The sequence below is a fragment of the Salvelinus namaycush genome, chromosome 19, assembly GCF_016432855.1.
Source record: "Salvelinus namaycush isolate Seneca chromosome 19, SaNama_1.0, whole genome shotgun sequence".
NCBI lineage: Eukaryota > Metazoa > Chordata > Actinopteri > Salmoniformes > Salmonidae > Salvelinus > Salvelinus namaycush.
This window is the reverse complement of record NC_052325.1, coordinates 9,831,293-9,845,042: the sequence shown is the minus strand read 5'-3', so window position 1 is coordinate 9,845,042 and position 13,750 is coordinate 9,831,293. Positions and strand designations below refer to the sequence as shown.

General features: G+C 40.2%; 1 protein-coding gene across 1 annotated transcript; it reads right to left on the bottom strand.

The window, feature by feature from the left end:
- Window positions 1-746: 746 nt before the first annotated feature.
- LOC120063733 (endoplasmic reticulum junction formation protein lunapark-A-like) lies at window positions 747-11,145 on the bottom strand. Its single transcript, XM_039014028.1, has 13 exons — window positions 11,075-11,145; window positions 10,008-10,109; window positions 7,191-7,232; window positions 6,424-6,611; window positions 6,267-6,325; window positions 6,132-6,172; window positions 4,503-4,583; window positions 4,148-4,199; window positions 3,793-4,041; window positions 2,684-2,774; window positions 2,432-2,502; window positions 1,983-2,135; window positions 747-1,847 (listed from the first exon to the last, which is right to left on the bottom strand). Exons 2-13 carry the CDS (start codon window positions 10,032-10,034, stop codon window positions 1,678-1,680), a joined length of 1,224 nt encoding a protein of 407 aa, XP_038869956.1. The 5' UTR covers window positions 10,035-10,109; window positions 11,075-11,145; the 3' UTR covers window positions 747-1,677.
- Between the last annotated feature and the right edge of the window lie 2,605 nt (window positions 11,146-13,750).

The following is a 13,750-nucleotide window of genomic DNA, read 5'->3' as shown; positions in this document are numbered from 1 at the left end:
TCATTAATATGGTCAAATCCAGAAACTAAGGCGCGTATTTCTGTGTGTTTATTATATTATAATTAAGTCTATGATTTGATAGAGCATTCATTCAAACAGCACTTTCCTGCATTTGCCAGCAGCTCTTCGCTGTGCTTCAAGCATTGCGCTGTTTATGACTTCAAGCCTATCAACTCCTGAGATTAGGCAGGCAATACTATAGTGCCTATAAGAACATCCAATAGTCAAAGGTATATGAAATACAAGTGGTATAGAGAGAAAGTCATATAATTCCTATAATAACTACAACCTAAAACTTCTTAACTGGGAATATTGAACTGTGAATACTAAACCACCAGCTTTCATATGTTCTCATGTTCTGAGCAAGGAATTTAAACGTTAGCTTTTTCACATGGCACATAATGCACTTTTACTTTATTCTCCAACACCGTCTTTGCATTATTTGAACATGTTTAATTATTTATTTGAGACTAAATTGACATTATTTATTATATAAAGTTAAAATAAGTGTTCATTCAGTATTGGTGTAATTGACATTACAAATATATTTAAACAAATATTTTTTTAAAGATGATTAAATAGGTATCGGCTTTTTTTGGTTCTCCAATAAATCGGTATTGGCGTTGAAAAATCATAATCGGTCGACCTCTAGTTGGTATAGCTGCTGAGGAGAACGTCAAAGACTCAACTCAGTCACATTCTGAAACTGGCATTTTCATAATGCTAAGCAAACACATGCAGCTTACTGAAAATGACTGTCTTTATTTCAAAGTACAAACGCACAACGCATCAAGGCACTCGGGTGCAGAGAACAGCAGAACAGCTTTCTCCTTTTAAGCAATAAATAAGCACTCCTGATAGTACCGTTACTGTGTAAACATGTGGTTAGCCACATTGTGCTTGAAGTATCCAAAACCTATTCAATACTGATCAAAAGGCACTGTGTCCCAATACTGTAGTATCTATAAATATCATCACCTATAAATATACAGATTTCATAGAACACCGGACAGGATATTTTTTGCATTTCTGTAAACATGGCCAGACATTCTCAAAAAAACAAACAAAAATACAGTGACAATGTAGCAAATAACTCACGCAAAAACAAACAGAAGAAAACGTAATTCTACAGACCAACTGCGTAGCTACATTTAGCCTCTGCATTATTATCATTATTATTATTATTATTAAGTAGTAGTAGCATGCATTAGCATGTTTACCTGTCTGTAGACAACATGGACAGACATTGTCACACAAAACAGACAATATATTCATTTGGCAAATTGCTTATCCGCTTAATATTTAAAACAAAACACTAAAGAAAAAAATATATATATAAACATTCTACAGATGTGCATCAACGCCAAATACTTAGCTAGCAAACCTACTCTTGATTCATGGACAGAAGTGCTGGAATAGTGAATGAACGTATTGACATCATGTAAAATCCCAAAAGTATTGCCTGTCCATTAACCCCTACCATCAGGATTCAGTTTATATGCTAATCACTATAACAGACAAGAAAAATAAATCCATTTAAGTTCATACCAAACCCTTAGCCTGTCATTCTGCGATTCTTACTCACAGCATTGATGTTATTAAAGTTTACTTTAAAAACTGAGAAAAATAACTAAAAACAACATAGCCCCCAGCCTAAAATGATGTTGAAACAACATTCTATTGAACCGCCATGTCTGACATATCCAGCTCTTCATCGGACTTCTCTGGGGTGGCTCCCAGACAGCCTGGGGTTTCTGACCCTTTTGTTTCAGGGGCACCCTCTGTTGGAGTAACTGCCAACTCCTGGATCTCCTCTTCAGCTGGGGGAGAAGGCCATTTCTCCTCAACTGAACATGACAGGATCAACATATCATCAGGTTTAACAGGCATTCAAGTAAGTAAGCAACTTGGACAATGTGATTATTCCACTGCTTGTTGAAAAAAAAAAAAAAAAAAAAAAACTTGGGTTAGCAGAGACATACCTGCAGCAACGGGGCTCTCATCAGCTTCAGGTGGAGTTGCGACGGGTGCGTCGGTGAGGATCTTCGTCTCGGCACTGATCTCAGGGAGTCGGGGGGCTTGGGGTCTGATCTTTCTCGCAGGGTTCAGGAAACAACAATATGCACATCTAAAGGCTGAAACGAGGCAAACCACCATGGTCGAAGTGCACTGTCAACTGTATGACTGGCATATATTTCCATGTAAACAGATGTGAAGATGAAACCAATGATATTCCAAAAATAATTGCATCAGATCAATGGGTTGCCCTTATTTGTATATTCAATCTAGATGCTTTCTTTCTGCTTACAGAGGCCAGTAGTGGCAGAGGCCTTTAAGAGCCTGATGATACACAGTGCTGCCAAATGCTAGAGGGCAAATGTAGGGCATAGTGTTTGATGGAGAGTGACAGTTGTGTTTCTCAAAATCTTACCAATATATTCAAATTCCTCTTTTAATGCCATGCCGTTATGGGTGAGACACTGCTGACATATGAGGGCATATCTGGAGGGAGAAAATAATATATGTTGCATACATGCAATGAAATCAGAAGATCATTTTTGCCGAGGATTGAAAAATGATCACAATAGCAATACATTGCCAGTGTAAAAAACAATAGTGCTGACATCGGTTCAAATCACACCTGTGTAGGTGACAAGACATCACCGCCAAGAAGCTACTCTACCTATTCTGAGGGCCATCGCCGACAAGGTACTCAATAACCCTGTCCATGGTGCCGCGATCCCGGGGGAGGACAGGTCTGGCCAGGGGAGGGCCTGTGGGGGGTGCAGAACAAACATTAGCTGCACATACAGGTCTCTAATACCAATCACACTGAGGACGAGAAGCTTCATAAAAAAAAACAGCAAGACCCAAATCTACAGTTCGCTGAAGAGGTCCACTATAACATGTTTGAAATGGACACATTTTAATAATGACTTGGAAATGGATCTCACTTGCACAGCACGTATACAAGAACCCCTGCTGTGTTACTGAGCGGTAATTAATATACACTAACAGAAAGCGTTTCCAAATGTTTATTCATATACCAACATATGGAAATAGTGATTATCAAAATGTATTTTTACAAAAGTGTCTGATAGTATCAAGCCATACGAAACATTTGCAAGGTGAACCCATGACAAATGTTTCCCGGCATTAGAAAGACATTTATTAAGTTTTCAGTACCAATGCCAGAAAACAAATGCAGGCCTTCCCTGATTAATCATGGTTCAACTTATACCTCACGTGGTAATTACACCATGTTGCTTGCTCTGGGAGAATGTCTGTTTGCATTTACTATGATGTGTCCAAGGCCAGACGATTGACATAAGAGTAAACGTACACTACTCACTGACAGTGTAAGCATCATATTTTTGAAACAGTCTTGGTCAAAGGTTATATGCTGAGAAATCTTGGCGAAAATAGTTGTATTTTTATCACCAAATTCACTAACTTCTATTAAAATATATATATTTTTTTAAAACACATTTTTCAACTTAGTTACTGATAATCTCTTCTCTGGAGCAAACATGACCTTCAGTTTGTTTTAAGGCAACCCCTACCATAATGGATTCAAATACTACACTCAATTAGCCAGAACTACCACCTGTAAAACAAAATATTATTCCTGCAAAAATTTCATAAAATTAAAAAATGTATCGAAAAGTCCCATCCGTGAAGGACTGGTGAGACTAGGAGACAGGGATGGCAACAAAAATTCGATAAAAAAAATAAAAATAACCTTAATAAGTCGAGCACATTATGATGTGGTCCCCGTGTGCAGCCACTCACCCACTCCTGGAACAAGTATGCCAGGGGTCATGGGCCTCTTCATCAAGCTCTGCTGAGCAGCCTCAGACAGGATCCTCTCTGGGGGTCCTCCAGGAGCGGAGTGGAGGGGCGGCCCTGCATGGGTGGCCCCTGGGGCCAGAAGAAGACTGGCTGCGGCAGGAGTCACCGCCACCGGGGGACGAGGAGGACGGGCTGCGGCAGGAGTCAACGCCACTGGGGGCCGAGGAGTGACATGACGCTGACGGAGTTCTAATGGAGGACACCATGCAGGGATGTTTATCAATGGTAAGCCATGCAAGCACATGAAAGGCCTTTAAGTAAATACAAAATAAAGATAGCTGAGCAACTACATTACCCTGTTGAGGTTTTGGAGTCATAGGCATTTCATTTGGAAGGGATTCTGGCACCTTCAAATTGAAAAAAAGATTTAGACAGATGTACTTTCAAGGTTAGTTCACAGAATTACTGGGCTCATAGGCAGATGTAATTGGGGCGGCAGGGTAGCCTAGTGGTTAGAGCGTTGGACTAGTAACCGAAAGGTTGCAAGATCAAATCCCCGAGCTGACAAGGTGAAAATTTGTTGTTCTGCCCCTGAACAAGGCAGTTAACCCACTGTTACTATTACTAACCCACTGGCCCTCATTGAAAATAATAATTTCTTCTTAACTGACTTGCCTAATTAAATAAAAAAGTAAAATAAAAATTCTCACCTTTGCTTTTGAGTCAGGATCAAATCTCTCCAGAATCATTTTTGCAGTTTTATAGGTTTCAGTTTCCATCACCTCTAACAGCTGTTGGACAAGAGCAGTTCATATTTTTTTTAAATGTTAAAGAAATGAAATGGGACAAATTGAAAGTCAGGTTGATTCAGTACTTCAGTAGAAGTTATTTCATCAGTCAAGTGCCATAGTATTGGTCTTCCAGAACACTCCGTTGAGTATGCAAGGTTCTGTTCTAATAGCTTATGTTTGATTGATCTGTTAATTGACTAATGGTGTTGATATGACATGTCACCATTCCACACAAGTAATTCTGTTCAAATCCAATGACCGTAATGAGACAATGATAACCAATGTCGTATCTTCCACATCGTGATTAATCAAATTGAAAAAGAGAGCAAGTGAACAACCAATTAAGTGACTGGAATAATTAACTGCTTTAACTGGTGGGTCCTACGACCACATAGACTTCCTTGTATCTGTACATATGATCAGATCTTTACAATACGTGCAAAAAAGTCTTCAACACCACATCAATATGATACAACTACTCAATAAAACTGCACAGAAACCGAATTGTGAACTACTATGTTGGTGTTTAAAGTCAAAACTGATATTCTCAACTAGATGTTTCTTCTCTGTTCTAATGAAACACTATAAAAGACCATCTACCTACAAAAAGTCAACTGACAGCCAGACCCACATTCTACCATCAATGAGATATTAAAAGGTTTTCAGAATAAAAGCAGATGTAGTAGGTCTACACATCCTTCAATTAGTTTTTTGTGTAGAAACTTAATTTAAAGGGAAATAGCTTATTGTTTAGACATAATGAGAATAATAAATACATGCACTACTTCCATAATGGAGTGTGAAAATCCATCAGCCATAATTATTGAAAGTTATTAGACATGACAAGCAATTACTCAGATTTATTTCCTTCTAGCACTAAACGCTATTAGTTTAAGAGACGTCAGCAGAGTGCTTCACCAAGTAAAGTCTTTAGGCCAATTAACAGCTGTCTGCATAGATTTTAGATTATTTATTAGGAGTAGCAATTATCTAAGCAAAGTGCTGTAAAAGCTCAATAATAGCAGAACAGGGCATGAAGACTCCAGCATATCGTCAGTACGCCACCTTGTAAAAGTGTTAATCTCAAGGAGGTAAATGGCTCAAAATGGCAGATTAAGTCCACTTACAAATTAGTTACGGGGTGTAAAAAAAAAAGTACAAGGACAGTATATAAAGTGCTGACTTCTCAGCGCTTTCATTTGACCCCTTAATGAATGATTAGGGGATCCACATTATGTTCACCCTTATCCAGGTATAAGGGGACAACTATGGCAGATTCTAACGGCTATGGCGGATTCTAACGGCTATGGCGGATTCTAACGGCTATGGCGGATTCTAACGGCTATGGCGGATTCTAACGGCTATGGCGGATTCTAACGGCTATGGCGGATTCTAACGGCTATGGCGGATTCTAACGGCTATGGCGGATTCTAACGGCTATGGCGGATTCTAACGGCTATGGCGGATTCTAACGGCTATGGCGGATTCTAAAGCAGCCCAGTCAATGTTCTCCCAATCAAAAGACAACCACTGAAAATGTTAACTTACAATTTTTCGTTTTTGTGATTTGAGATCGTCCAATTTTTCATCTAAAAAAAATAAGAAAATAAAATACATTTGACTGATTACACCAAATGAAAGCAGCATGTCATGATGAGGCAGACTAAAGGCTAAAGCACATACTGTTATTTTCTGTTCTTCTTTTAAAAAGAGCAATCAGCCCCTTTCGAAGGAGCCATACACTGTGGAAAGAACAATTAGAACAGACGGTTAAGCAACAAACTACAAATAGACATAGCGATCTCTCTCTCTCTAGAGAGAAAGATAAATATATACTTACAATAGTGGAAATATCACAGACGGAAGGGCCAATATGACCTTCCCAATCGTCTGTTCAGGGAGGTACCAGAGATACACAATGATGCTGGCCATCAGGTAGAGAAGAGATGAGTACAGCAGTAGTCTCCATAGCCATTGCTTCAACTGTCTTTGATACAGTTCTCTACATTCCTCACCAGTCTGTATATCCTGTAAATAGAATATTAACCATTAATATAAGATAAAAAAACTGACACATTGAATATAGCCAAACTTACTCTCTCTATAATGACAAAAGACGTTTCGTATTCCACAATTTTCTTACTAATAATGTAACTTTAAGTTTGCCCAACATAACCCTATAGATACATGTAATAGTACTGTACCTTGTGTATAATAAATAAACAACCAGCAAAGAGCCACATCAATGTTCAATCCCAGAGACACATCATATGACTTCTCCATGCATCCCTCTGGTAATCTTGACAAACGCCTATTTATTCAATGTCCGGGTGCATTACCAACTTATCAATCCTTTTTATTAAGAGGGGAAGAAAACACCCTTTGGTTCTTCGTGCGATTAGCCAAACCCCAAAAATATCAGTTGGTGGACAGTGTAGTGACCTATCCTCTGCTGATGCTAGGAAACATGCGTCCGTCACTCTGCTGGACATTGCCTAGTGACCTCAAGCTCGAGATGGGCTGTATAGTGTAACCAGGTCAATCTCTAGAGCGACATACCAAAACACTCCTGCTCAACACCCCCCCCCCCAAAGAAAAGCAACATACCTTATCAATTCCTTCCAAAACCTCTACAGTTGATGGCTTAGTCTGTCAAAAGAACAAGTTAAATGTGTCAGAGAATGAAGACTTGCTTTGAGTTTAGAAAGCTGGGAACTATCCATAGGCTAGGACTAGCAGAGCACAGGACTATTCTCTGGAATTTAGAGGTTCGCCGCATACTTCTGCCGCCCGTGACAAATAAATAAATATATATACACACACACAGCGCCTTCAAAAATGATTCATACCCCTTGACTTATTCCACATTTTGTTGTGTTACAGCCTGAATCGAAAATTGATTAAATATACACTCCCCCCTCTCACACAACCCCATAATGACAGTGTAAACATATTTAGAAATGTTTTGCTAATTTATTGAAAATGAAATATAGAACTTTAATGTACATAAAGTATTCACACCCGAGTCACAAGTTAGAAGAAATCACCTTTGGTAGGGATTACAGCTGTGAGAGAGACATTACAGATTTAATTGAATTAATACAAATCTCAAAACATAATTCCAATTTGACATTCTAGGTTATTGTGTGTAGGCCAGGGACTAAAAATCTTTCCCCCATCAAAACAGTAAGACGTTTTGGCAAATGTATTAAAAAAAATAAAAAATAAAAAATATCACATTTACATAAGTATTCAGACACTTTACTCAGTACCTTGTTGAAGCACTTTTGGCATCGATCACAGCCTCGAGTCTTATTGGGTATGACGATACAAGCTTGACACACCTGTATTTGGGGGATTTTCTACCATTCTTCTCCGCAGATCCTCTCAAGCTCTGTCAGGTTGGATGGGGAGCGTCGCTGCACAGCTATTTCAGGTCTCTCCAGAGATGTTTGATCAGGTTCCGGGCTCTGGCTGGGCCACTCAAGGACATTCAGAGACTTGTCCCGAAGCCACTCCTGCATTGTCTTGGCTGTGTGCTTAGGGTTGTTGTCCTGTTGGAAGGTGAACCTTCGCCCTAGTCTGAGGTCCTGAGCTCTCTGGAGCAGGTTTATCATCAAAGATCTCTGTACTTTGCTCCGTTCATCTTTGAAAAACATCCCCACAGCATGATACTGCCACCACCATGCTTCACCGTAGGGATGGTGCCAGGTTTCCTCCAGACGTAACACTTGGCATTCAGGCCAAAGAGTTCAATCTAGGTTTCATCAGACCAGAGAATCTTGTCTGACAGTCCTTTGGGTCCATTTTTGCAGACTCCAAGCAGGCTGGCATGTGCCTTTTACTGAGGAGTGTATTCCGTCTGGCCACTACCATAAAAGCCTGATTGGTGGAGTGCTGCAGAGATGGGAGAACCTTCCAGAAGGACAACCATCTCCACAGAGGAACTCTGGAGCTCTGTCAGTGACCTTAAGATTCTTGGTCACCTCGCTGATTGCTCAGTTTGGCCAGGCGGCCAGCTCTAGGAAGTCTTGGTGGTTCCAAATTTCTTCCATTTAAGAATGATGGAAGCCACTGTTCTTGGGGACCTTCGACACTGCAGACACTTTTTTTGGTACCCTTCCCTAGATACAATCCTGTTTCGGAGCTCTACGGACAATTCAGTCAACCTCATGGCTTGGTTTTTGCTCTGACACGCACTGTCAACTGTGGGACCTTAGACAGGTGTGCACATTTCCAAATCATGTCCAATCAATGAATCTACCACAGGTGGACTCCAATATATAGTTGTAGCATCATCAAGGATGATCAATGGAAACAGGATGCACCTTAGCTCAATTTCGAGTCTCATAGTAAAAGGGTCTGAATACTTAGGTAAATAAGGTATCTGTTTTTTGCAAACATTTCTAAAAACCTGTTTTCGCTTTGTCATTATGGGGTAGTGTATAGATGGGAAAAAAAATGTATTTAATATGTTTAGGTTTTGTACTTCCTCGGAAAGGGGGCTGAATACTTTGCGTATCGTGTGTGTATTAATAATTAAACACAACATGGAACAATTTCAAAGTCATAGTTCATAAGGAAATAAGTCAATTGAAATAAATTAGGCACTAATCTATGGATTTCACATGACTGGGAATACAGAAACCCATCTGTTGATCACAGATTGCAGAAAACCAGTCAGTATCTGGTGTGACCACCATTTGCCTTATGCAGAGCGACATCTCCTTCACATAGAGTTGATCAGGCTGTTGATTGTGGCCTGTTCTTCAATGGCTTTGCGAAGTTGCTGGAAATTGGCGGGAACTGGAACACGCTGTCAAACGCATTGATCCACAGCATCCCAAATATGCTCAATGGGTGCCATGTCTGGTGAGTATACAGGCCATGGAAGAACTGGGTCATTTTCATCATCATCCAACATGATCATCCAACATGGGGCAGTGCATTATCATGCTGAAACACAATGTGATGGTGGCGAATGAATGGCACGACAATGGGCCTCAAGATCTCGTCACGGCATCTCGGTGCATTCAAATTGTCATCCTTAAAATGCAGTTGTGTTCGTTGTCCGTAGCTTATGCCTGCCCATACTCCCACCATGGGGCACTGTTCACAACAATTTCATCAGCAAACCGCTCGACCACACTAACGCCATACACATGGTCTGCGGTTGGACATACTGCCAAATTCTCAAATAAGCTATTTGTGCATTTGAACAATTTTGGGCATCTGTTATATGTTGTTCTATATAAAACCATGCCATTGGCCACAACCTAACTTTTCTAATGCTGCATAAATGTTTTTCTAGGGGAAACACTGGTGCATACAGTTTATGTATGGGTGGCCCCAGGAATAAAACCCACCATGCTCTACCAACAACCATACAGGACCACTAAAATTAACAGGTTATGCAATACATACCCTAAACCGGGATATTATAACCCCCATATTGAGGTCCAAATAAAGTAGGTATTTTTAAAACGCCTCCGATTTGTCAAGTCCCTCAGTGAAATATCTCTCCACCTGTTGACAAAAACGTTGTGTTAATAATGCATACTGGGATGATCTATTAAAACAAAAAGATTACCAAACCATTCTTGTGCAAGGAAGTTAGTTATGATGACACTGCATGTTTGGGTCGAACTACTGACAGTAAATGAGTGTGGGACTCAAGACCAAAATCGTAGCTACCGCGAAAGCATTATTGATTGACACATGATATAACTACATTAGCTAGCTAAATCCAAAGTGGGTACCATGATGCATGTTTACCAATTGACCTGGCAAGGATTTAGCTATCAAAACTTGTGTAGTTTATGAAATGAAAGGAGCAAGCAACAGTTTGATGAGTGTACACAAATTCACAGTTTAACAACACTTTGCTATTATGGGCTGTCTAGGCTTGCTAGCTAGCTAAGCGTCCAATAAGTTCAATTGAAACAGATGCACCACTGACTTTTGAACTTCGCTTGACCACAGCGTGTTGCTGAACATGTTTAATTCATTATCATACAGACTAAATTGGTATTACGGTGACATTCACATTCTGCAGAAATACAAGCAAATGCACCCTGTGCTACTATCTACCAAACGTGTGCATGAAGTATCTTATAGTTCGCTAACTAGCTGGCTAGCAAACCAACTAAGTTAAATAGTTAGCTTTCGCTAGCTACGGTAACTAACTATGGCTAATAATAGGAAGGCCATAAAACGTGTTCAGCGTCAAGCGACTGTAAACTTGGAAACCAATTTCACATTTTTGCAGAGAAAAGGGGCAACCTAGCGACTAAATTTAACAACCAAACAGTTCTGACAAGTTGCAGCGTGCTAGGCTAGCCAGACAACTTTATTTAGCTTCCTGCAACTTCACGCTAGAACTGCAGCCACTATCTAGCTAGCCACTTCATCGGAAACGCGATTCAATATCAGCGAAAACACAACAAATCTGCTAGCATTAGCGTTTACAACTCTTTTTTTTAGCAATTTACCTGGACAGTATTTGAGTCCGAAGTTCCTCTCATACAGAAACAGCATTTCCTCTATGTTGGTTATATTAGGGGGTGAAGCAGAGGCGTGGCACGACCCAAGCACGGCCGTCATGAGATACCACAGACAAAGTCATATACGCCGATTATTTTTACAATTTATCTTCTTAAAATTAGATTTTAAACCTAACCTTAACCATATGCCTAACACTAACCTTAAATGAAGACCAAAAGTTTTTATGATTTATTTACGAAACAGCAACCCCCTTTTGACGTCAGAAGCCGCGCATACGTGGAGCGTTTGCCCCTAGGCCACTTCAGGATGTTCTTCATTAATCTGAACCTGAAATGGATGGGTATTTTCATTTTATTTAATTTACCTTTATTTAACTGGCCAAGTCAGTTAAGAACAAATTATTATTTACAATGACGAAGGCCTCCTGCGAGGACTGGAGCTGGGATAAAAAATACAATAATAATATAGGACAAAACACTACATAAAGAGAGACCTACAGTGGCTTGCGAAAGTATTCACCCCCCTTGGCATTTTTCCTATTTTTTTGCCTTACAACCTGGAATTAAAATAGATTTTTTTGGGGGGTAGTATCATTTGAATTACACCACATGCCTACCACTCTGAAGATGCAAAATATTTTCCATTGTGAAACAGACAACAAATAAGACAAAAAAACTGAGCGTGCATAACTATTCACCCCTCCAAAGTCAATACTTTGTAGAGCCAACTTTTGCAGCAATTACAGCTGCAAGTCTCTTGGGGTATGTCTCTATAAGCTTGGCATATCTAGCCACTGGGAGTTTTGCCCATTCTTCAAGGCAAAACTGCTCCAGCTCCTTCAAGTTGGATGGGTTCCGCTGGTGTAAAACAATCTTTATGTCATACCACAGATTCTCAATTGGATTGAGGTCTGGGCTTTGACTAGGCCATTCAAAGACATTTAAATGTTTCTCCTTAAATCACTCGAGTGTTGCTTTAGCAGTATGCTTAGGGTCATTGTCCTGCTGGAAGGTGAACCTCCGTCCCAGTCTCAAATCTCTGGAAGACTGAAACAGGTTTCCCTCAAGAATTTCCCTGTATTTAGCTTCATCCATCATTCCTTCAATTCTGACCAGTTTCCCAGCCCCTGCCGATGAAAAACACCCCCACAGCATGATGATGCCACTACCATGCTTCACTGTGGGGATGGTGTTCTCGGTGTTATGAGAGGTGTTGGGTTTGCGCCAGACATAGCGTTTTCCTTAATGGCCAAATAGCTCAATTTTAGTCTCATCTGACCAGAGTACCTTCTCCATATGTTTGGGGAGTCTCCCACATGCCTTTTGGCGAACACCAAATGTGTTTTCTTATTTAAGCAATGGCTTTCTTCTGGCCACTCTTCCGTAAAGCCCAGCACTGTGGAGTGTACGGCTTAAAGTGGTGCTTTGCAGCTCCTTCAGGGTTATCTTTGGTCTCTTTGTTGCCTCTCTGATTAATGGCCCTCTCTTGGCAGGTTTGTTGTGGTGCCATATTCTTTGAATTTTTTAATAATACATTTAATGGTGCTCCGTGGGATGTTCAAAGTTTCTGATATTTTTTTATAACTCAACCCTGATCTGTACTTCACCACTACTCTGTCCCTGACCTGTTTGGAGAGCTCCTTGGTCTTCATGGTGCCGCTTGCTTGGTGATGCCCCTTGCTTAGTGGTGTTGCAGACTCTGGGGCCTTTCAGAACAGGTGTATATATACTGGGAACATGTGACAGATCATGTGACTTAGATTGCACATAGGTGGACTTTAAGTAATTTAAGTAATTATGTGACTTCTGAAGGTAATTGGCTGCACCAGATCTTATGTAGGGGCTTCATAGCAAAGGGGGTGAATACTTTAAAAAAACTTTACTTAAAAAAAAAAAGATAACAAGTAATTTTTTTCATTTCACTTCACCAATTTGGACTATTTTGTGTATGTCCATTACATCAAATCCAAATAAAAATCCATTTAAATTACAGGTTGTAATGCAACAAAATAGAAAAAAACTTTTGCAAGGCACTCTAAGACAACATAGCATGGCAGCAACACAACAACACGGTAGCAACACACCGTGGTAGCAACACAACATGGCAGCAACACAACATGGCAGCAGCAAAACATGGTAGCAGCACAAAACATGGTACACACATTATTGGGCACAGACAACAGCACAAAGGGAAGAAGGAAGAAACAACAATACCGCACACAAAACAGCCACAACTGTCAATAAGAGTGTCCATGATTGAGTCTTTGAATGAAGAGATTAAACCATCCAGTTTGAGTGTTTGTTGTAGCTCGTTCCAGTCACTAGCTGCAGCGAACTGAAAAGACGAGCGACCCAGGGATGTGTGTGCTTTGGGGACCTTTAACAGAATGTGACTGGCAGAACGGGTGTTGTATGTGGAGGATGAGGGCTGCAGTAAATCTCTGATAGGCCTCACTCCCCCATAAGAGGGTTTTATAAATAAGCATCAACCAGTGGGTCTTGTGACGTGTATACAGAGATGACCAGTTTACGGAGGAGTATAGAGTGCAGTGATGTGTCTATAAGGAGCATTGGTGGCAAATCTGATCGAATGACTGACAAGTTTTGACTTCATTTGAATTTCCCATATTGGTAGCCTAAATAATTAACATCTATCTTTTGCAA